Below are 26,105 nucleotides of genomic sequence, written 5' to 3' on the forward strand. Positions count from 1 at the left end.
AATTAGCCTACACAAGTCAGAGTTTACACAGCATAACAAATTAAATATTGAATCTTTTTTGTGTGTTTTGTGTGTGTGTGTGTGTTGTGCTGAGTTGTGTTGTGTTGTGTTTCATTTTGTGCTTTAGATTCTTTTTACTTATTTTTGATTTTATTTTTATGGTTTAATTAGTTTTTACCTTTTCATAAACTTATAAACCCCACTGCAGTTCCTTATGTAACGTAATGTACAGTAACTTTTAATGTATTTCATTTTGTGGATGACGTTTTCAACAAATTGTTTTCTCTTTTGAGTTATTATATTAATATAGATTGTCCTTTCCAAATCTATGTGATAAACAAGTTACTGTACGGCTAAATGTAGGTCAAACGAAGTCTAAAAAAGTAAAAAGTAATCAGATCAAAAAGTAGTCAGATTATATTACCTAATTATGTGACTTACTACATAATCATGTAATTTGTATTCAGCAATGGACAACAATGTGTTAGTAATCTACCCAGCACTATAGATAGATAGATAAAGCAAAATGTTTTCATTTATAAAGCTCTACAAATGTTACTGATGTGTTTTAGTGCCTTTTCTGCAAATTTGGGGAAAAAAATAAAGGATCTCAATTAAATATGTGCAGTGTCACATGGTTAGTGCAAATTGTCACATGATCAGAGCAGTTTACTTCTTGTTGGCACCATAAAAAGATGATGGCTGCATCAAAGCTCCTAAACAAACGGTAAGTAAATATGTTAACATAAAGATATGACAAAGCTTTTTGATACATATTATCTTTAAGGTCTAATATTAACATATGAATTCACAAGTATTTAGTTTTGTTGAGTGTGGTCATAGAATGAGTAAACATGTTGATGGCATCAATAGTGACCGGTGGGATAATACAGTGAATTTCGGTATTGAAGGGTGTTGATTTTGGAATAAACTGCTGCTTCAATGTATATGTAATTATTTTCAATAATTATGAATCACATATACAAAAATGTATATGTGATTAGAATCATGGTATTCATCAATATTTTTCTTTCTAAATATCGCGAGTTGAATGACTTAGGCATGAGATTTTACTTTGTTAAAGAAGTTAAAAGTGTGATTACTGAAATATTCTTTTCATGTATTCTCTGATGTCTCTCTTCAACCTTGGAGAAGCTGCTTTTCCCTAGTGCTTTTGTGTGTGTGTTGAATGTACTGTGCAGGTCCTGTATAAGAGCTATGGGACACTTCAACATTCACCATTCACCGAAGACGCCTTTCTACGACCTCCGAGGTCACTGCAGACCTAAATCTAGGAATCATGCGACAACTATCTTGACTTATGGTGACATACTCTCATATCTATCCGTGTGTGGAAATTTGCTTAGACTGTATGTGTTCTTAGCCAATCAGAAACTGCAACTTTAAGCAAGGACGTAGCTTAGACCTTGGTGAAGGGTATAGCATGCTGTGATCTTTGTAACTGTAAGTGGGGCGGCCTACGAACTCCTGTGTGAGTCTTGAAGTTGACTTCTGCTGTTGAAACTGCAAACTATCTTCAGTAAATCTTTTCTTTAATTTATTATAATTCTGACTACGGCTCTACATTCATCTTATCTGGTTCTGGGTCTTTGACTGTAAATCCCCTTACAGTATACATATAATTACAATGAACTATCGAATTTGTTAGAGAAGGTTGCACTAAACTGTTGCAAAGACAATTTTACAGTGAATAATGCACTAAATAATACATTCATATTTTAATACTGGTTGCACTAATATAACAATGTTATGATATATATTACAATAAAGTAACAATTTTGAAATTTGTGTTTTATGGTCAGTCACAATTGTGACTGGTGGGATAATGTGTATACTGAATCAACATATTTCTGCAATCATCAAAATTATTATATATACATTTTTTTATATATATATATATATATATATATATATATACAGTACAGGCCAAAAGTTTGGACACATTACTATTTTTAATGTTTTTGAAAGAAGTTTCTTCTGCTCATCAAGCCTGCATTTATTTGATCAAAAATACAGAAAAAAATGTAATATTGTGATATATTATTACAATTTAAAATAATTGGTTTTCAATTTATTATACTTTAAATTATCATTTATTTCTGTGATGCAAAGCTGAATTTTCAGGATCATTACTCCAGTCTATCAAATGATCCTTTAGAAATCATTCTAATATGATGATTCATTATCAAAGTTGGAAACAGTTCTGCTGCTTAATATTTTTTCATAACCTGTGATACTTTTTTAGGATACTTTGATGAATAAAAAAAAGAAAAAGAAAAAAGAAAAGAAAAAAAAGAAGCAAATGTTTTCAAGATAGAAATCTTTTATAACAACAATATACACTACTGGTCAGTAATTTGGGGTCAGTAATTTTTTTCTTTATTTTTTTTTTTTAATAAATCAATAATTTTATTCAGCAAGGATGTGTTAAATTGATAAAAAGTGATAATAAAGAAGATTTATATTAAAAAAAAATTTTTTATTATTTTGAATAAATGCAGTTCTTTTTAACCTTTTATTCATCAAATATATTAGGCAGCAGAACTGTTTCCAACACTCTTAATAAATCAGAACATTAGAATGATTTCTAAAGGATCATGTGATTGACTGGATGTCACATGTGACACTGAAGACTGGAGTAATGATCCTAAAAATTCAGCTTTGCATCACCGAAATAAATGATAATTTAAAGTATAATAAATTGAAAACCAATTATTTTAAATTGTAATAATATATCACAATATTACATTTTTTCCTGTATTTTTGATCAAATAAATGCAGGCTTGATGAGCAGAAGAAACTTCTTTCAAAAACATTAAAAATAGTAATGTGTCCAAACTTTTGGCCTGTACTGTATATATATATATATATATATATATATATATATATATATATATATATATATAATCATTTTGATGACTGCAGAAATATGTTAATTCAGTATACACATTTGTATACTGTATACACAATTGTGACCGACCATAGAACACAATTTTTCATACACTTTTCTATAAAAAAAAATTAAAATATTATTATTTCAAGGGGTAACTAATGACACGTCATTTGGATATTTTCATGCTTTCTGTTTAGGGATTGATAACATTTCAGTATACTTTGATCATTATCCAATGGTCAAAATTTACTTTTTAGGATTTGTTCAGCAGTAGGCCTACTTCCTTCCAAATTTATATAATTGTGTTGTGCATTTTACTCCCAGGCTGCCAGACTTTTTTAAAATCTGCTAAACTGCTTGCATTTTGGTGAATCATGTCAAATATATATATGCAGATTGTTTTGTAGCAGTTAGAGATCTAAAACTAATCTGTAAAGTCAACATGTGGTTGTACCATACCACACACCCACCATGTGCAAGCATGAGTGAACATTAACATCAATGTCCAGGAGATGGTGCTCAAGACTATAAAATGCAAGAAAACATCCATCAGTGTCATCAGACAGTTGACCCATCTGAAGAACAGAAAAAAAGAAAAGTCTCAATTTGTTCAATTAAAAACCTAAATTCTATTCATAATTTTAAATGAATTCTGACTGAATATCTCTTTATGTATTTGTAAAAGAAGCTGAGCAATAAATACATCAGCCGGCCAGTGAATGGGCAGCGGACAGTGATAACCTCTGAAAGTGATTTCTTAATGTCAAAACAGCATATTTTATTAATGGTCTTAAAAACAGTCTTAATAATTAAATAAATGTGCATATGGTGATGAATATGAGGTCTTTATGCATATGTGTTTAATTACAATGACTCTAAGTATTATTCTGCGATGAATTCACCCATTTAAACTATATTCTTTCTACGAAATTTAAGATTAAACTTTCTGAAAATGCAACATTATGTTGGTTTCTACAAAAGAAGTCACTCAGACTTGATGCACAGCATCATAAAAGGTGATGCAAATTTTTAGCTGAAATATCAGATCTTATCATCACAGAAGCCAAAATATCAGCAACATTGGAAGTTCAGTAGTGTGTTGAACAGGAAACACATGTCTGGACATTTCTTAAACGTCTGCACATTTCTTAAAGAGATTAAAGAGTGACATCATCTCCTCTGGCTCTCTAATTCCTGAAACCCCCCTCATTTATCATGTATAGATCTCACAGGATGCTATAACAGATTTGCATAATCCTGTGATTAATCGTCTGAGACCGAGGAAAATGTTTTTGTGTGATTTAAAAAAATAATCATTATCATGTTTGGTGCCTCAGAAATTACAAAAAAATGTAATATCACAGAAAAGCCCAATATTTCAACTTTATGATATCCCAGGCATGCAAACAGTGGCATGCATGCATGGGGCAGAGAGTAAAACATGTGAATGGCTCCGGATGTTAGGAAACAATGACGAAATGCAAGGTTACAGCAATTTTAAAAATAGTTCCATTCCGAGTTAAAATTGACTGACCATGACAAACAGATGAATAATGATAATGAATCACCTATGTATGGGACACAACACACAACATCTGTTTTAATATCTAATTAATCTGCAGTTCTTTTTATATTATTTACCTTGACAGTTTAGAGTAATATCAACCCTTGCAGATACCCATTTTCACTAACTTTCACATTAATTTATGACGTGTTGTGAAATACCCAGTGCAATATAAAAACCACAACGATTGTCATTGCTTCAGGCCAGGGGCAAAGTCCCTATTAGGAATATTTTCTCTTTAACATGTGAAAAAAAATTAAGGAGGTTTTGAGTAATTTAGCATGAGTCACATATGAGCTTCCGCAAAAAGCATAACCCACAATCTCAGTGTTTACTGCACAGCGCATGCCAGTTTCCCTGAGGCCAGGCCTCCTCAGACAATCATGGACTCGTCACTATAAATCAAGGAACACTAACAAGCACATGACAGTGAGTGCTCAGTAAGCCCTATTCAGCTCCACACAGCAACATCTGCAAGCAAACTGTCTCTACTATCAGAAAGGTAAGCACCAAAAACTCTTTTCTGATTCTGCTTTGCTTTCATTCTTACACATTTGCATATTTTACATGTACAACTCTTTTTCATTGACTTGATTTATGCATATACACTTCAGACTCCAGGGTTCTTGACTCAATTTTTAAAGAACCCTTTATGCCCTTTTATACAAGTTCTATATAAGGAGAAATGTCTTAAATTATTGCATAACACTTTCATGTTTATCTTTCATGCTTTTGTGATAAAGTATGTTTACAAGCTGTTTATTTCATAAAATTGAATCAAAATAAAAATCGAATCAAAACAAAATTAATTAATAAATTAAAACTAAATCCATAAAATTATCTCATGATAGAAACCCCTAAAAGGTATAAATGAAGCGCCTGACGGAATCTATACAGAACCTTTTCTTCTAAAATGTGAGCATATGGATTAATTAATATTTATCTTACTTAATTTATGTTACACTCTTAAAAAGATGGGGGTTTTAACCATTTTGGGTCCCCCCATTTTGGGACAATTTAATAATTTAACTAAACTTTTTCCAAATGACCTTAAGGGTAATGGAAAGCTTCCGTATGTTAACATTTCTTCATAGAACCATAGATGGCAACAAAAAAATGTTATTTTAGTAATGTATATAAGGGCACTACACTTAAGGATACAAATACAAAATCAGACTATTTGAACATATCTGAAATGTGCCAAAAATGAATTCAAAAGTACTGCAGGAGCACTTTTTATTTGTGTAATATATTGAACAATGAATAACTGGTCAATGGTGGGCTTAGTAACATTTTATGCCTGTTTTCTTGCAGAGTCAGTGCTGCAAAGTCATTTGATTTCAAAATTTTCTTGGCAAAACTTGATTATTTATATACTTTTGAATCTTTTATTTTAGAGATGTTTCTTATAGCTCACTTCTTCAAAATGTTTTTAGGATCTCCAAACAAGGAAAACATTGGTTTACGGTCAAGATGCTGTTCGTTCTCAGAATATTACTGTTGACATGCGCCCTGAGCTTAACTGATGCAGTAAGTGGAAAAACAAAACAGAAGTGAAAGTTCCTACTTCCTACAGTGTCTTTAAATGGAATCAAACTTTTTTCCCACGCTAATATTTAGATTTCTGTTTTTAGTTGAAAACCTCTACGAGGAAAAACGGTTTTACTCCAGGAGAAGGTAAATCTCTTTTGATTTTGTCACATTAAATTAAAGTTTTGATACAACATAAAGTTCTATTTGTAGCATTTGAACATATATAGGTTTATTAATAACTTTTCTATTCTCAGATGAGTGCAGACTTGATGGAAGGTATGAGAGTACATACAAAGAGTCAGTGACAGTCAATGGACGGAAGTGTTTAAAGTGGAATTCCATCCCAAATCGACACACCTACTTCAGAAACTGCAATCATAACTACTGCAGGTATTCTATATTTACATTCATATTTTTGTTCCCCATTTATGGAGTGTAAAACAAAGATTATTTTGCTGACACTATTATATTAAAAACGCTTAGGGTGAAACCTCTGACCTCTGAATGTTTTGCTTTTTCAGAAATCCAGCTAAGGGGATTTCGCCATGGTGCATTGTAAGGAAAAGAGACCGTTACGTACGGGAAAAATGTGACATCCCCCGCATGGAAATGAAGCCGAGTAAGTAGAAGTCCATCTCTTTTGCTTATTTAAGTCATGGGTAATATTGATAGCAGATTGACTAATATGACCTATTATTGCTCATGCAGCCAAGAGTCCAACAACACACGTCCCACCAAAGCAGGACACAGGTAACAATTTGATCAGTTTACTTTTTTAATGTCCATTCCAAACAAAAATCCTAAATGATTCAATGACGATGTTAGGAAATGTTGTTTCTGATGTTTCTCATGTATTAATCAGAATCAACGTGTGGGGAGCGACGCTTAAAACGCATTACAAAGATAATCGGAGGATCAAGGTCAAGTGTTGAGTCACAGCCTTGGATGGCAGCTATCTTCAAAGGAGATGGGTTCATTTGTGGAGGAACCCTCATTGCGCCATGCTGGGTTCTCACTGCAGCCCACTGCTTCCCTGCTGGGTATGTCATCCTGTTGTTAACTGAAAAGTTTGACCTCATTTGAGCGCTATGTAAGCTAATGTACAGTCTGTTCCAGAGTCAGGGTCTCGTATCACCCAATCCGGTTTATTTTAGCAGTAGCCTAATGACCGGCTGACAGGATCCCGCTTAGCACTCAAAGATTCAAATATTATCCTAAATAAATAGTCCACCACAACGTACAAAACATTTGGCTTATCAATAAGACGAACACTGCAACTGCATTACAGTAGTGTTAACAATAAAGTTCTCTGTACTCAATTTTACTAGTAAGATGGCGCCAGTTGGTGATGTACTGTAATACAAGAGACATCAAATTAGTGCCGATTCAGGAAAAATCGGAAGGACAGAAAAGAAAAAACTAATTAATAAGCAACTATTAAGCAGTCCTGCAGTTGGAAACTTGCATTTAGATTGCAAAGAAAGTTTCAGTAGGTGGCAATAACGCTCCAATTTGCTGTGATCAGAATCAAGTATTCCAGAGGGCTGTGCAATAAAACTGCTTAATGCAGAATGTCATTACATTGGTGTAATTTATTTTATATAATATAATATATAATTGTATTGTTTCTTCGTTTTGAATAGTAAGGACACTCAAAAAAAGAAATACTCTGTCATTCTGGGAAAGAATGCCATCAATGAAACCAACTCTGTCAAAGAGCAGCGGTTCACAGTGAGCAAACTTGTGGTCCATGAGGACTATGACTACACAACTGAAAACTATAATCATGACATGGGTAAGTTTGCATTATATTTTACTATTTACCTTATATTGTATTATTCCAGCAATTAAAAGTATAAATCACTTCCTTTAGCCCTGTTGAAGATAGTGGGCAGGAATGGACAATGCGCAGTGAAGACAAACTCTGTGAGAACCGCGTGTCTTCCTCCTTTCCAGCAGATGCTTCCCGCAGGATTCTACTGTGATATTGCTGGTTATGGAAGGCATCAAAAGGGTAAGATGTCACATCAGACTGTATGCTGATAGTGTATCCTAGAACAGCAATGATCTCTTTCCTGCGACAACAAGATATGAGGGCAACATGGTGTGTCCACAAAGCTGTTCTATGATATGAAATATAACACAATCTGGGACATCCTATAATTGTGATATGACATACTGTGCGGGATCGCTAAAAATCTAGCAGCTAGACATTTTAGTGATGTCATTTCGTCACTCTGGACGTCAATGTAGAATGTCAGGACCAGAACTATGTAAATATGTGAGATAAAATGTAACATGTCATCATTGCTTTTTTATCTGTTGTTTTTTTTTTAAAGGTGGCTTTGAGTACTCTCGAATTCTGAAACAGGCTCAAGTGAAGCTTATTTCCCAGAATGATTGCCAGACGCATTACAGTAAGGACGAGGTCAACGAGAACATGTTGTGCGCAACTGGTAGAGACTGGGAGGAAGATGCTTGCCAGGTAAACAAGAAAATATTTGACCAATTTAGCCCTGACAAATTAAATTGCAAAATATCTTCATAAAAACGGTATGTTTTCTGCTTTCAGGGTGACTCAGGAGGGCCTCTGGTGTGTGAAATAAATCACACCATGTTCCTTTTCGGTATCATTAGCTGGGGAAAAGAGTGTGCAGAAAAGCTTAACCCAGGTGTTTATACAAAAGTCACCAACTACAACCATTGGATCTCAATGCATACGGGTTTACCCACATATACAGCAGGCTCCAAATACCCACAGAAGGATTAACTGTGACACTTTACAGCACAAATGTAAATGCTTAGCCACTCAGGGTAGTGTTTTGTCTGCACAGAAAGCACATGCCAATTATTTATGCTATTCAAATGATACATGGCAGCTACTTTTGGCAATCAATAGGAATCATCTTTTACAGTGTTACAATTGCACGTGTCTGCTTTTATTGGACAGTGATACCAGTTTTAGGTGTATGAAGGATACATTTTATGTTCAGTTTTTGAGAACTGCAAATTATCTGTTTTATTCATTTTGTTTTACTGTTACTTTTTATAACTTATTATTTCATATTTTATTTATTGCAAGAATGCATGTATGATAAATGTTCATCGTAATAGTCTTTACTTTGTTTAATACAAAATTCTTCATAATTTCATTTGATATTCCATTGTATTCTATAAACTTGCTTTAAATCTTACATTTAAATAATAATTATAATAATTATTATTTAAATTATTATTTAAAATTAAATTCATTAAAAAATAATTTGAAATAATCTTAAATAAACGTTTTTGTTTCATTCATTCATTGTGCATCATCATAAATCTTTTTCTAAATCACAGCTACATTCTCACTCATATCTATTTTCATTCCTTCAAGCATATATTAACTATTCTTTCATATTTTAATCTGTGCATATTAAAATGAATATAGCCATGACCAGTGAATAATACACATCTGCCTTTTTAAATACTCTACTTCACCACAAAATTAAAACTCTGTCATCATACTCACCCTCATATTATTCCAGACCTGTAGAATGCAAAAAAAGAAAAGAGATTCTGAGAAATGTCAATGGGCACCAATTTTGTTTCATTATAATGAGTGAGACCATTCTTCAACAAAAGAAAAGAAAAAGTTATACAGGTTTGGAAGACCGTGGACATTTTTTCAGTAAATTCAGTAAATTTTCTTCCCTTTAAACAGTCCCATTAAACTAATTAAATCTTATATGGTGAAATTGGGGCATGTCACAAAAGTGATGAGATACATTTCAACTAAAACTATCAAAACATTTCTTATAATTGAAATAAAATAAAATATAAATATTGGTTGAAAAATTAGAAATGTTGCCTTGGCAATAAACTGAAAAAAGTTTATGTTGAAGCACTAAAATGAACAGGAAATAATAACTAGATGCTGAGAACTTTCCTGAGAACAACCACATGTTGTTGTGTACAAGATGATGATATCATAAAACATGAGAATGTGAGAGAAAATAGTGAATCATAGTGAAAATAGTGGAAGTATAGTGTAATCACCAATACTAGACTATTTGTATCCTCCGACAACATATATGTTATTCTTAGTAAGAGGAAGGATATTATAATATCCTTCCTCTTACCAAGAATACAAAATGCTTATGACAGAAAAAGATCCAATAAACAGGCAGTGGGTCAAAACACAGGTAGGCAGTCCAAACAAACAAACAAAAACAAGACAGGCAGGGGTCAGAGGCAAGAGAGTAATCCAAGGAACAGGCAAGAAATCCGAAAACCAAGAAACAAGAAAACCAGGAAAAACGCTCAGAGTTGCAGTGTGACACTAAACAAAACTTCGCAATGATTGAATGAATGAACAAGGAATAAATAGGCTGAAACTAACAAGGATGATGAGACACAGGTGAATGCAATTAGTGATGAGTCTGGGCAGTGAGTTATGGGAAATGTAGTTAGTGAGAGAGTGACAATAGTCGGGTGTGGAGTGCACTCTGGTGGTTCTCAAGGGCACTCCAGCTGGTGACCGTTACATAGCCCCCCCCTCAAAGGAGCGGCTTCCAGACGCTCTGAAATTTTCCAGGAGGGAGGTGGAGCGGAGGCGGACCCGGGGGCGGGATGGAGGGCCAGGCCCGTGGAGCGGAAGACGACCTGGAGACTGCGGCAAGACGGGAGGCCAGGGTGGATCAGGCTGTGCAGGCGACCAGGGCGGAGACGACCCTTCAGGCGGCCAGGGAGGAGACGACCCTTCAGGCGGCCAGGGAGGAGACGACCCTTCAGGCGACCAGGGCGGAGACGACCCTTCAGGCGACCAGGGAGGAGACGACCCTTCAGGCGGCCAGGGAGGAGACGACCCTTCAGGCGGCCAGGGAGGAGACGACCCTGCAGGCGGACGGCGGCTCAGCAACAGACACCATGGCAGCGGCTATCTCTGCTGAGGGCTCAGGTTCAGGCGTGTCGGCGGCCATCTCTGCTGAGGGCTCAGGTGACGTGGCAGTGGCCATCTTGTCCGGAGACACTGGCTCGGCGGCGACCATCTTGTAATGAGACATTGGCTCGGCAGAGACCATCTTGTCCTGAGACACTGGCTCGGCGGAGACCATCTTGTCCTGAGACACTGGCTCGGCGGCGGCCATCTTGTCCGGAGACACTGGCTCAGTGGGCTTGACATGAACAATCTCTGGATCGGCAGAAGTGACGTGAACAGTCTCTGGCTCGGCAGACGTGACGTGAACAGTCTCTGGCTCGGCAGACGTGACGTGAACAGTCTCTGGCTCGGCAGACGTGACGTGAACAGTCTCTGGCTCGGCAGACGTGACGTGAACAGTCTCTGGCTCGGCAGACGTGACGTGAACAGTCTCTGGCTCGGCAGACGTGACCTGGAGCTCTGGCTCGGCAGGACTGACGTGAAGAGACTCAGGCTCGGCAGGGCTGACGTGAAGAGACTCAGGCTCTGCAGGGCTGACGTGAAGAGACTCAGGCTCTGCAGGGCTGACGTGAAGAGACTCAGGCTCTGCAGGGCTGACGTGAAGAGACTCAGGCTCTGCAGGGCTGACGTGAAGAGACTCAGGCTCTGCAGGGCTGACGTGAAGAGACTCAGGCTCTGCAGGGCTGACGTGAAGAGACTCAGGCTCTGCAGGGCTGACGTGAAGAGACTCAGGCTCTGCAGAGGCCATGGCGGGATGAGGCTCTGGTGTGACTGCGCTGCTCGCGGTGTTAGCACAGGAGTTGCCAACACTAGAGTGGGCATGACGTGAAGCTCAGGCTCGGCAGACGTGAAACCCACAGAAAAAGTTGAGCCACTCAGTTGCAGGGCCAAGTCAACATACTGCTTTAGAGTCCAGCTAGGGTGATAAAGTGGCATTACGGAGCTAAGCGGCTCGGATAGTCCTCCACGAAAAAAGATCATCAGACATAACTCGTCCATACAGGTCAAGCGAGCCAGCTACAAAAAGTCCATGACGTATTCATCTATGGGCTGGTCTCCCTGACGGAGACGCATGATCTGTGCTGCTGGATTCATGATGGGTCTGGGTCTTACTTGGCTGCTGGATCTGTGTTGGTGAAGTTTTCTGTCACGAAACTGCTCCGAGTTGCAGTGTGACACTAAACAAAACTTCGCAATGATTGAATGAATGAACAAGGAATAAATAGGCTGAAACTAACAAGGATGATGAGACACAGGTGAATGCATTTTTTGATTATGAGTTTGGGCAGTGAGTTATGGGAAATGTAGTTAGTGAGAGAGTGACAATAGTCGGGTGTGGAGTGCACTCTGGTGGTTCTCAAGGGCACTCCAGCTGGTGACCGTTACATGGCCCAAGTGAAATTCTGTAAATTTAATTTTATCAATTGTTGCAATAGTCTGTTAACATTGGCTCAATGAGAAATAATACATTAAAAAAATTGAAATTGAAAAAAAAAAAGAAGTTGACCAATGACCAAACCATGTTATTGGCCCAATTATATATTTCAAATTGTAGTAGCATTCTTTTTTTGTTTTCCCTAAACTAAAAATGTATATTGGTAAATTTATATTAGTAAAGCAACTTTACTGTATTGTTTATTCCCCGTTGCCCCCCCCCCCCCCCCCCCCCAAAAAAAAGTGAAATAAATAAATTATTACATCATTATATATTTCAGTTTTTTAATCACTTTCTTACTATTTTCAGAACCTTGGTGTCATTTTTCACAACTCTAGACACAAAACTCACAACCAATGATCAAAATACACATTTTTCAAAACTCTAACCCTTTTCTCAATTGCTTGGATACAATACACATAAAACTTAGATCATTTGTTCATTCAACAAAAATCATCTGTTCAATATGACACAACTTAACATCAAAGTATTTCAAAAGGTACTTCACACATAGACACTCAAATGAGTGTCTATTCATTTCCTTACAATGATCTAACTATCAATTGATACAACTGCTCAAAATTGCTTTACTCTTAATGCATAGTTGTATGGAAACAGACAAACTATCTTCCATGTTTAAATCATGAAAGTTTCAAGATAACGAGATTCATTGTCACCAATTAGCGTAGAGCATGAACCAATTAGACTACAATATCCATGGATGTAGCCTAATATTTTATCATAATGCTTCATCAGACACTGTGTCTATGGTCCCAAATACTGTACCACCTTTTCAGACTACAGTATTGACAGTACTGCACTGTATAGATAATGACTCCTGTTTTGTTTCTTACAGTACAAGCAAGCAAGTTGAGGAACACTGCATTTGATGTTTTACAGTACTGTCTTTTCTTTTCTATTTCATAGCTTTGATTCAAATAAACCTATGTTGTGATTGTACTGTAGTGTTTTGCATCAATATATTACAAACTTTGTTCAGTGATTCCACTGTGTCTGTAGTATTCTCTCTACTACTGCAGTACTTTACAGAGATGTATTTACTGTACATGTAGTACCATAATGAAACCTGTATCACCTATTTTGTTCTACAATATTTAATGATTGTACGAACATTGACACAGTGAAACTATCGGTTTTGTTTTTTGAACCAATGATTGTGCAAGTGCAAGATTTCTTTAAAGATGTGAATGCACAATGCAATGTTTTGAACATTAGACAGCCTGTGTTACAAGTGATAACCGTTTTGAGTTTTGTGACATCAAGGTTCTGAAAATAGTAGCAAAGTGATTGTAAAAAACTGTAAACACTCAAGCCATTCTGCAGTGTATTTAATATAATATATATAATATATTATATACTGTATATAATATATATATAATATAATAATATAATAGTTTATTTAATACATTTTATAAAATCTACAACAGTATTGTGAAAATACCTTAAAATGGTAAATACATTTAAAATACATTCTGCACAGCAGACCTTAAAAATCATGCATTTAAATTCAGGATTCTGATATGATACGCAAAGCTGATGAATTGCACCTTACATGAACAAAATCAAATTTGAAAAACATCAATTATCTGTAAAAACATCAAAAAATACCATAAAATGTAAGTAACTGGTGAGTGTACTCACCCAATGTTTAGAGAAATTTCACCTAAATTTTAGTATTTAGGTATTTTGAGTTCATGAAACTGCAGCTTTAACACTTTAAACATTAAACATCTACAAATATTTGCTATAGTGCAAAAACGTCAAAAACACCTTAAGATGCAAGTAACTGGAGAGAATTACTTTAAATGTTCAGTGTAACTTCACTTGAATTTTTGTATTTCACAAGAGGTACTTTGAGTTCATGAAACTGCATCGTAACAGTTTAAACATTAAAACATTTACAAGTATCTGAAAGACTGCAAAAGTCCCACACAAAAAAAGGAAAAACAGGAAGTACTTCAGGGTTACTTCACTCAGTGTTTAGTGTAATTTCATCTGAATTTTAGTATTCTCACAGGTGCTTTGAACTCATGATTTCCTCTTAAATGGTGAAGAAATGTTGACTGAGAGCAGACGTCCTTAAAATCGAAGTTGTCACCAGAAAATGTGGCATTCTCCTTAATGCCAGTCTTTGGATGTACCCTCTCCACAGATGTGTTTTTAAAGCCCCAATTGTTTTAAAAATACAAACACATTCTGGGTGTAAAAAAGGAAAGGAAGTTGCATTAAATGACCAATAGCAAGTTCTGTAGTGCCAGTAGTAACATTAGCATTAACCCAAACACCACTTTTATTTTTATTGATAATCTTATTGTATTTGGCCTGAAATAACAACATTTATTCAATAAATTAAAAATGTTTTGAACATTATAGTTCTGTATTAATAACAATAATAGTTAAATTCGTTTTTTCCCCCTAATTTAGAGGCTCCATATCTAATCTTGCCTAGGGCACTAAGCCAGAACCAACTGAGGATGTCAGGTTGCCTAAAATGATACCATGGCCACGTTGTGTCCTCAACAAGCTAGTATAGGTGTTCCCCCCAGACTAACACAAAATGGCACACATCAACTTCGTAACTTATGCAGCCTGAATTACACTATCACATGTTTTAGCGGTCTCATGGCGACTCTCAATAAAGCAACTTAACACAAATTACATATCATAAGAGCTAACAGTATTTGACACAAATAAGGAATGAACAAATATGCAATAACAACTCTTGTTAAATACTCACTGTGTCGTAGTGAGTCCCGTTTTCTTCACTAAATGATACCTGGTGGTGAGTCAGCCCCTGGCCCGGATCTACCATACGGGCAATCTGGGCACGTGCCCAGGGGCCCTTGCACAGAGAGGCGCAAGGATATTTTTTTACTATTGTATTATTGAGACAAATAACAAGTTTGCAGTAATGCAAAGATGTCAAAATTTAATTTTGTAAAAAATATTGTTTTAATTTGAAAACACAGTGCATTTAGTTGTTGTTTCTAGTTTGAGTTGAGAAATACGCATTTCAGCATTATCACTAATCTGTGTGTGCATTTTACTTGAGAACCAAGTTGACTCATGAAACCATTTGTTTATTAGATCGCAATCGCATATCGCAATCTTGCGTCTTGTGAACTAGTCATTCAGCTTTTGACCAAAAGTGATGTGGCATGTAAAATCCCACATCTGGTGGGCCTTAGTATTGTGTGTGTGTGTGTGTGTGTGTGCGTGCGTGCGTGCGTGCGCGTGTGTGTGTGTGTGTGTGTGTGTGGTTGTCAGGTAGGGGAGGGGGGCCCATGAACTTGCCCAGGGGCCCCTGGGGGTACTAATCCAGCCTTGCCTCCGCCATGTCCCTCGCTATAGCAGACAGTTAAGTTTAGCTACGACTAAACATAAACTCCAATAAACATAAACAGTACAACTATATTATATTAAACAAAATTACATTTATGTGTATTTTCACGCCTCTGAGTGTTTTAACTATAGGGTAGGATACTGCCAAGTTGTGCACATTTTTGATTATGTTTTGATTTTAAACAATTGCCTTATACTTGCACAGTAAAAAAAATTCTGACCTCCCCAACTCAAAGTTTTCTAGTGACTGGTCACATCTAAATTTTTAAATTGGCCCAAGTGAAATTCTGTAAATTAAATTTTGTCAACTGTTGCAATAGTCTGTTAACATTGGCTCAATGAGAAATAATACGTTGAAAAAATTAGTGTAAAAAAAAGTATTACATCATTATATAGGCTATTAAACACTCAAGCCATTCTCCCAGTTTATTTAATAATATAATAGTTTATTTAATACATTTTATTAAATCTACAACAGTATTGTGAAAATACCTTAAAATGGTAAATGCATTTAAAATACATTCTGTGTGATTAAAAATCATAAAAATCATGCATTTAAATTCAGGATTCTGATAAGATATGCAAAGCTGATGAATTACACCTTACATGGACAAAATCAAATTTAAAAAACATCAATTATCTGTAAAAACATCAAAAAATACCATAAAATGTAAGTAACTGTACTCACCCAGTGTTTAGAGAAATTTCACTTAAATTTTTGTATTTAGGTATTTTAACAGTTTTAACATTAAACATCTACAAATATTTGCTATAGTGCAAAAACGTCAAACACACCATAAGATCCAACTGGAGAGGGTTACTTTAAATGTTCAGTGTAACTTCACTTGAATTTTTGTATTTTCACAAGAGGTACTTTGAGTTCATGAAACTGCATCGTAACAGTTTAAACATTAAAACATTTACAAGTATCTGAAAGACTGCAAAAGTCCCACACAAAAAAAGGAAAAACAGGAAGTACTTCAGGGTTACTTCACTCAGTGTTTAGTGTAATTTCATCTGAATTTTAGTATTCTCACAGGTGCTTTGAACTCATGATTTCCTCTTAAATGGTGAAGAAATGTTGATTGAGAGCAGATGTCCTTAAAATCGAAGTTGTCACAAGAAACACATAGTTTTCACTTCTACTTGATGGATTGGCTGAACACAATTTAATATGTACGGTGAATATATTTTTTTAATTTTACCTTCAGACCTTAAGCTAAAATTACCACAGTGTATCTTTTTGTTTGGGGATAATTAGTTGAAAGTAATTTGTTGAGTTAATATTTAATTTTCTAATTACATATTTTTTACAGTGTGCCAATATTAAAGACCGTGGTTTCAAAAGATGGAATGTTTATAGCACGTGTTAAATGACAGGTACATGTTTTTGAGTTCTGTAATGACTCTCGTTGAACATTGGAGGGCGCTGCCTGCTACATCATAAGAAAAATTATGGAATTTATTTTAAGTGCGTCTCTGCAGTCTAACCTACCTATCTATATACGACATGTGTATATGGTATGTGCAATCTGGGTTGCTTTGATATTAAAGACAGTAGGCCTACTTTTACTTAGACACCCAGAAATAAGTTTTGCCTAAATAATTTATTTTGTACATGTGCTGGGCAGCGATAAAGGATGGCTTGAAATCTCTTCATGGAGATAACTGTAGGCTAGTTATCTTGTTATCTCAGGTGTCTCCATCATTGCATATTCCAGCCTCGCATTAAAAACAGGGTATCCACAGCTACAGGAAATATGGACTAGTCAGCAGTAGGGCTGGATGACATGAAATTGCTGAGCACAGCATTACTCACCTTGGTTGTAATGAGGCAGGTTCTGCACCGTTCCATTTCAATATAAACAGTTTCAACACCAATATTAGTAATACAATTTATAAGGACAATTTATAATGGTGACCATTAATAATTCATCTAAATCGTAACATAATAATTAGTCAGTGGTTTCCATTTATATTTTCTATACAAATAAAACTCATGACTGAAAGGGTGGAGAGACAGATACTGAAAATATTAAATACAATACAATACAAATTTTATAAGGTTATTTGAAGTGTGAACTGTCTGACATCTTTTGATGTCTAAAAGAGTTTAAAAGCACAATGCAGTAGTTCTCCTGTTAAGTCTGAAACATTGAGAGACTGCAGACAACGTCCTAGAAAGAAGCATCCTCTGACTCTGCACTTACAAGGTTCAATGGCAGCTGCTACTTATACAATAAACAATTTACCTTATTAGTGTTGCAAAGCACTTCTCTGTGCTCCTCTATCTGAAATCTCTCCTTATTTGGTAACCTTACAGTTGCCTTGTGTTTTCTTCCTTATTAGCGCTGAATGGTATCTGAAACAAAGTCACAATATAGCCTTACTCGTCTAAAGATCTAACTTTTGAATTATGTGTACATAATGATAACTCTATACATTACTTTCCTGCAGATGTCCTAAACACAGATATCTGAATGAAGCTCTGTCTTTTTGCCTGCAAACAGAATGTCTCTTTATAGGGAGTCAGTCTCTCTTTAACTAAATGTTTATTCTTGTCTCTAAACTCATCATCTAAAGTAGGCTAAACCAAAGGAGGGCAATATATTGAGTGTCCAGCAGTTCCCCTCAAATTAAGAATTTCTACATTGTTTTGACATAGGTAGTTTTTTAAAATTATAACTGCATTTTAATTGAACCCAAATATATATAAAGCTATATGCACGTCACTTACAGAAGCTGAAGTCAGTGTTTTCGTATGTCTGTGTGAAAAAGATTTAGCCTAATATATATATAGAGAGAGAGAGAGTTCAGATGCAAAAGCCTCTAAGTGCCATCTGAAATTTTCTTCTAGAAAGATCATTTTTATCAAGCTCGGTTATTTAAGTTCAGTAATTTCACTTAAATGGCAATTATTAGGTAATTTTCATTGCCATTTAAGTTAAATTACTGAACTTAAATATACGAGCTTCATAAAAATGGTCATTCTAGAAGAAAATTTCAGATGGCACTCTAAGTGCTTTTGCATCTGAACTCTTCATATATTACTTCTATTCAGCAAGGACACATTCAAATTGATAAAAACTGACATAAAGACAATTATATATGAAATAGTGCCCTATTTAAAGTCTCTATGAAAAGTTTTTTGGCTTTTAGTATGAATATGTTAGCCTTACTGTTGTCTATAAGCTAGTGTGCTCCAAAACAAGACCAAACCCAGCGTTGAAAATGAAAATCAGGTTGATGTCAGAATCAAACGTCAGATTGACGTCAATCTCCAATGTTGGACCAATGTTGTATTGTGGTTGAAAATGAGAATCGGGATGATGTCAGAAACCAACATCAGTCGGGTTCTGACGTCAATCAGACTTTCATTTGCAACCAAAATCCAACGTCAATCTGACATCGGGTTTTGTCTCTCAATCAGACGTTGGGTTCTGATGTCAACCCGACTTTCATTTCCAACCAAAATGCAACTCCTGCAACCAAAATCGTCCCCTGACTGACGTTACTTTCTAGTCAAGGACCTTGACAGTTAAAGTAAAAAGTTTTCAGAAAAAAAATAATACTCAAGTAAAGTACAGATACTCAAAAAGTATACTTAAGGACAGTACTCAAGTAAATGTTTTTACTGTCCACCTATATATATATATATATACAAAATATTAAGAAAATTATAGAAACATTTGGTTACAATGTGTAACCAAATGTAATTATACATTTAAGTGTAAATTAGTGTAATTATACATTTAAATACTGAGTACAATCCGGCCTCTAGTTCATAAATGCCAGAGGAGAACTGGCCCCTGACTGAGCCTGGGTTCTCCCAAGGTTTTTTTTTCTCCATTAGGTCACCTGATGGAGTTTTAGGACACCATTAGGTCACTTGATGGAGTTTTTCGGTTCCTTTCCACTGTTGCCTTTGGCTTGCTCAGTTGGGGATATTTTGGGGATATTTAATTTTATTTATCAATCAATAAATTCCACTTGAAACAAACCTTGTTGTATTATTTTAATTTAATACAGTGAAGCTGCTTTGATACAATCTGTATTGTGAAAAGCGCTATATATACTTGACTTGACTTGACTACTATTAATTAACAACCTACTATAGATAGGGTTATAGGGATAGGGTTAAGGTTTGGTTTAGGGTTAGCTTCATGTAATTATGCATAATATACTGTTACTATGACGAGTAGGCCTAGGCCTACATGTAACGTGTAACGGACATTATGAAATAAAGTGTTACCTAAATGTTTCTTGAGCCTCAAATCAGATTATCAGAATGATTTCTGAAGATTCATGTGACTCTGAAGACTGGAGTAATGACTGCTGAAAATAGAAAACAATAAAGCTATTTTAAATTAATATTATTTCACAATATTCTTTTTTTCTGTATTTTTGATTAAATAAATGCATCCTTGGTGAGCATAAGAAAAACGTTAGTGTGTAGTCTACATGGCCAATATACATGTGATATTTTTAACCTATTTGAAAAAAAGTATTTTTGCTTCCAGTTCATATAAGAGAGACATTTAGCAGGCGCGTGAACTTATGAATCTTGTGTGCTGCTCAACAGCATTATCTAAAACTAAGATTAATTGTCCACCACCGACACATTTAATGCTGTCACGCAGAAATGAGCACATGAAGAAGACATAAGCAGATGATCAGAATTAAAAGCTGCAGCCTAAGAATAGACATGCTTGCATGGTCTGTCATTGAGTATCAGTTACTTTGTTTCCGTTTCACTAACACCATTAGCCTACCTATCATTAAAATCAAATGTAATCCACGGAATCCTCACTTTGTCATTCCAGTCCGACGCATTCCCTTTTTGGCTACTGACTGCATAACGTAGTCAGGGAAGCTCTAACACAGGTAGGGTGGGGCGGAGAAGAGTGGAAACAGCGTCAGCGCGGACCAATCAGCTGCTCCGATTGGCGTGAAACCTTTGCGCTGATTGGTTGACGAGCACTGACTCTTTTAAGCCGTGCGTTCGTTCGCACTCACCGGGCGCCTGGCTTTGGTTATCTACAGAAGGCGTCTGTCGTTGAGGAGGCGTTTAGGGATTTCGCTGCATGAGTGGGATAGATTCGGGAATAAACGTTTGGTTCGTGGTGCCCTTTGAAGAAATAACGGGGTAAAGCGCAGGACAGAGCGAACACGTGCCTTATTCTCAGTTGTGTTGAGGATATTTAGATTTCAGGATGCCAGTTTTCCATACCAAGACGATAGAGAGTATCCTGGAGCCGGTGGCTCAGCAGATATCTCACTTGGTTATCATGCACGAGGAGGGCGAAGTTGATGGGAAAGCGATCCCAGATCTCACTAGCCCAGTGGCGGCAGTGCAAGCGGCTGTCAGCAACCTCGTGCGGGTGAGAGTCCTGTCATCCATACAGCATCTTGTGTTTTAGTTTATCTGCTGTTTCATTGTCTTTCCGTTAAAACGTCTCCCTTTATAAAAAAATACCATGGTAACCACAGTTTCTTCCTAAATACCATACCACAGGTATTGCTACTGTACTGTAAATCATAATAAATATGAGACCTTCTCCACTTAGTATGAAACTTTGTCTTTTTGGTGAAACACCAAGTTTCTTGTGAAAATGTACTGCTTTGTTGTAGTTTTTGTTAGTGGTATTTTGGTGGGAATTATTGTTTACCTTGGTAATTTTGGGAAGGGTCGTGATGTGATGAATGTGGGTGTTGCATTAGGAAATGAAAATGCCTACGAGAGTAAACTGACCATAATGGGTTTGGCTTAAGAGTCAAATCTGACTTTATTAGTTTGTGGCTAAAGGAGATTATGGTTAATGTAAACACATGGTCCTGATGGATCAGTGAGGAGAATCACAGCAGGTGTCAGGGAAGTGTTGGACAGTGCGAGTTTTATGTTCTCCTCATTTAACTAAAGTGCCTCTAAAAAAACTCTCAAAGGCTGTGTTTGTGTTACAAAAGGCTGTATGCAATATCTGGAAGTGTAGTTGAATGATAAGGTGACAAATTCAGCAAGAGCAGGGAGATATTGTAGTCAAAAACATGCTGTAATCTTTCTTATGTTAAGTAGTGTCAAATTTAAATGTTCCCTTGCCTTATCCTGTATTGGAGTAACAGTATTTTAAACAAATGAACCGACTTGAAGCAATGAGGTTTGCATCATAAAGATGAACTGAGTGTGATATAAATGGAGTCTTTATAGGTGGACTGTATTCTTCCTTGTACAAGGAGTTCATCTGTTTAGAAAAGTACTTTAAGTTCCGGTGTTGTTTCCAGGAAACATCAAAAACAGAATCATTAATCTCAGAAACCTGTACCATTATTTTCCCAGTGTACCCACAGCAACCAGACAGAATCTTGCTGGTATGTTCTCCTTCCTTTTTGGTCTCAATAAGGGAGTCTCTACTTGAAGAAAGTTCTCAGTCTGTTATTGAAAAGCATTCATTCAAGTTGTATGTGTAATACTGAAAAGTTATGAAATCCTGTTTATAATTTACATAGTTTGATGTAATGTCTGGTCTGCACAAGCTGTTGTGTTCCATCTCAGTCTCATCTACTTTGTATTGTGTTCTAACTGAAATATATTTGTTCTATTCTATTGTGTTCTCTTCTCATTTGAAAATTGCTTCTTGTAACTTTTATGTGTAGTTAAATATTCTTTTCAATTCCATTCTGCTATTTATTGTATTCTATTTTTTAATGCTTTTTGTGTATTTTTAAATAACTCCATGCATTTGAAAACATTGGTTCTAGTAAGTTTCTACAGTGTGTAGTTAAATGTTCTATTCTATTCTATTTCAAGTTGCATATGTGCTCAGAAGTATGTGTGTTGTGAGTGGTTTAACGCAAGCAGGACCTGCAAGAGTTTTTTTTTTGTTTTTTTTGTTGAGAATGTAGAAGTGCTTTCAGTATACTCTGTTTCTTCTTGTTTATTTGGTAACTTACTCCCAGCTGTCATTAGGTATAGTAATGCGAGAAGAATCCTCCTAATGTATGTGAGTAAGTCACAAATAGGGAGTGAGCATTTTGTGCCGGGAATAAATAGGTCTTCTAGCCTGGGAAGTAACACAGTCTCACAGTGCATGGCCGGAGGGGGTGTTTCATGCCCAGGGAAAGTGACTCCCTGCTGGCTTGAGGAAGTCTAAAGTGTCAGCGTCTTCACTGGAGACACACCCAGAGCACTAGCACCTCTCTCATTTGTAGCACCTGTTTCTGCTGAAGTGTCCAAAACATCAGCCAAGCCTCGAAATCAAGGCTGAGTGAAGAGGCTTTATATCTCTTCTCACTCTAAAGACTGGGCTGTATCTTGGAGACTGTTCTATGTTTAGATCGTCAACATTCTCTTGGTCACTTTGAGATTGTGGTAAGAGATTAGTTTGTCAACTAAAGTATAATGGCCCTAATTGTGACAAATAAAGAATTGAGCATGCAATTGTTTATTGTAATGCTAACACAAATAAATTACTCTCTAGTTCAAGCTTCCACAAAATATTAGATAGATATAATAGACACAGTCCAGAACCATATTCAGGAATATACAGTCTTGGACTGATTAATGGTCATTGCTAAGGGCTGTAATGAAGCCAGTAAGGAACAGCCAACTATATCTACCTGGAAAACTATTTTTTTCAAGTTAAGATTTTCTTTGTCTCTCTTCTCTCTGAATGCTTTTTTTATGACTCTTAACGGAGAAGACAGCAGGGGTCTCGCTGGCCTGGAGGGGAGTCTCCATGTCTGTCTGTCTGTCTGTCTGTCTTTTCAGCCAAGTCTGTCACAGTGCTTTGGAAGAGAGCCATTGGCATACCGTCCATATGCAATTGTAAATATGTGCCATTTATGTCATCCATGGCTAACTCTTAGATTCACTTAGGAGTCAGCAGTAGGGTAGAACTATGAAATGCTTCTGTTGTTATAACGTCACTTTCAACGGTAAAATGTGGTGATTAAAGACATGACCTGCAGTAGAAATTCAAAGCCAAAGCCAAACTCTAGGACTTCAGTGGAATGTTTTCATCCGTAGCTGCCACTTGCAGGGAAAACTCCCTTAGAGTGACCAAATTATTGTGTGAGAGGAGGTGATGCCCTTTGAAACGTGTTAAACTGAAGTAAATCCCAGTCATTCATACAGAACTATCACAATGTGATAGTAAGACCCACACTGATGACACAAGCATAAACTTGTTTGCAGTTTGCTGCTTCCCTCGGCTCCCATAATCCCTCAAGTACTTTAAACAGACATTTTCCTTTTAAAGCAAGTCTCTGTTATGACTTCTCCAGAAAATAATTCCATCCTTGACTAGAGAGAATATATTTTGAGTGGTGTAAATGTTTGCAGTATAATGACTGATTTCTATGAATTACAAAGTAGATGGGACTCTACACGGCTCTTTTATGATTTTATGATGATTCTAACTTAATTTTTTTAAATTATTTTTTATTATACCTTTATTTAACCAGGGAAGAAAATCACATTGAGATAGATATCTCATTTACAAGTGAGCCCTGCAAGGTAGCAGCACACAGTAAACATAATAAAAACAGACAAAGTAAAATTAAGTACATAAAACAATAGTCACAACACACACACACACTAACACACTCACACTCACAACCACACACATACACACTCACACACACAACAATAAAACAAAATTAAAAGTTAAGACCAGGTGCAGACAGTTTGGAATGTTTGGTTGAGATATAACTTAAACTCATTAATTGAAATAAATACAGTAAGTTTCAATGATCTTTGAATCGCATTCCAAGCAGTTGGTGCACTATAAATAAAAGCAGTCTTCATTAAGGGAACATTTAAAAGAATATATCTACTTGAACGCAGATTATACCCTTGACGGTGTTGTTGGTTGTGGTGTTGGTGAGATTAATGGTATGACACTTAACATAAAATACAATAACAATACTTTTAATTTTGATTCTGTTTGTAATTAATGTTATTTATACTTTTCTCATAGTAAAAAAGCACAAAAGCCTGCACACAATGTACTTGGAGAAAAATAAGTATAAATTAATTTGATATACTGAAAAATTTGACCCTTTTACAAGTTGACCAAATAGGTTTCTTCCTATTTAAAATTTCCATACATGTCATTTCATTATAAAAAGGGTTCATCATTGATTTTCTTAATCAGTTGTTTGTTATATTAATTTTATTTGTGTGTGATTAGTCACCTACGTATTTACTTAAAGAGATAATGGTTTAGAAGCCTCTTTCTTTCCTTCTTTCATTATTTCTGTCCTTTTTCAGGAATACTACACATAAACATATAAACAAAATATATTTAATGTATTAGAAAAGCCATCATATATATATTATATATAATTACATATCTATACATATATAATAATTTTTTAAAAATCTCACCAACACCACACTTTTGAATGGTAGTGCGTGTGTTTATATATAAAATGTATATATATATATCTTGTAAACTCACCCAAAACTTAATACAGTAATAAATAATAAAAATAATTTTAGGGATTATCTGTTGTGGTTGAGGTTGACCACTGGTATCGACCACTGGAAAGCCCATATGTAGAAACGTTTTATATATAAACACACGCACTACCATTCAAAAGTGTGGTGTTGGTGAGATTTTTAAAAAATAAATCTCTTATGCTCTCCAAGGATGTGTTTTTTTTGTTACAAACAATTGCTGATTAAGTTTTTCCAGGATTCTTTGATAATGTAAAAAAAAACAAAAAAAACAGATTTATTAGAAACCGTAAAACAATAATGTTACAAAAGATTTCTGTCACTAATTTCTGATCAATTGAATGCATTTTTGCTGAATAAAAGTAATAATTTCTTTAAAAAATTGTAATGAAACAAACTCAGTGGAAGTCTTGGCTGAAGTTTTGTGGAAGTGGGAACTCGTGTGACATTTCGGTTGCACTTTATGTATGTTTTGGGAAACTGGGCTGTTGATCATCCACATTGCACAAGTTTGGCCTCTTCGGTCTTGTTCTCTGAAATGGTCTGAATTGTGTTTAATGATATCTGACAGTGGGCCGATAGACAGGAGCCGGAGCAGCTGCTGACCTGGGCTGCTCTCTCAGAATCCATTATCACAGCACTAATGCACCTGAGATCAAACAGCCTTTTTAGTGAAGCCACAACTGCTATACGCACTCTGCATTAATTATGCATCAAAAGTACACAATCGATGTATCTCTGCCTCTTGAGTCTGTCTTTCTGTTACCCATATGCTTTGTTCGACACCACGAAAACTGACAAATGTGCGGTTGAGGGACCTTTTATAAAGTCGAACCTTTTATGGATCCACCAGCGTGTGTGCAGAGTTTCCCTTTAAAGGAGTCGTGAGTCTTTGTGGAGTTTGTGGGAATCAATGAG

The 26,105-nt window shown here is 35.8% G+C and overlaps 2 protein-coding genes across 3 annotated transcripts in view; both read left to right on the forward strand.

The window, feature by feature from the left end:
• Positions 1–4,922: 4,922 nt before the first annotated feature.
• On the forward strand, positions 4,923–8,880 carry plaua (plasminogen activator, urokinase a). The gene is made up of 10 exons (XM_079855209.1): positions 4,923–4,980; positions 6,113–6,155; positions 6,266–6,401; positions 6,533–6,630; positions 6,720–6,761; positions 6,874–7,051; positions 7,655–7,806; positions 7,885–8,025; positions 8,351–8,496; positions 8,584–8,880. Exons 4-10 carry the CDS (start codon positions 6,615–6,617, stop codon positions 8,779–8,781), a joined length of 873 nt encoding a protein of 290 aa, XP_079711335.1. The 5' UTR covers positions 4,923–4,980; positions 6,113–6,155; positions 6,266–6,401; positions 6,533–6,614; the 3' UTR covers positions 8,782–8,880.
• An 11,881-nt stretch (positions 8,881–20,761) lies between these two features.
• vcla (vinculin a) overlaps positions 20,762–26,105 on the forward strand; it is a 41,992-nt gene continuing 36,648 nt past the window's right edge. For both annotated transcript variants that reach the window (XM_079855171.1, XM_079855172.1), the window contains exon 1: positions 20,762–21,111. In XM_079855171.1, coding sequence (XP_079711297.1) covers positions 20,944–21,111 — 168 coding nt within the window. In that variant the 5' untranslated portion in view covers positions 20,762–20,943. The remainder of the gene's footprint in view (positions 21,112–26,105) is intronic.

The sequence above is a fragment of the Squalius cephalus genome (assembly GCF_949319135.1).
Source record: "Squalius cephalus genome assembly, chromosome: 21".
Taxonomy (NCBI): domain Eukaryota; kingdom Metazoa; phylum Chordata; class Actinopteri; order Cypriniformes; family Leuciscidae; genus Squalius; species Squalius cephalus.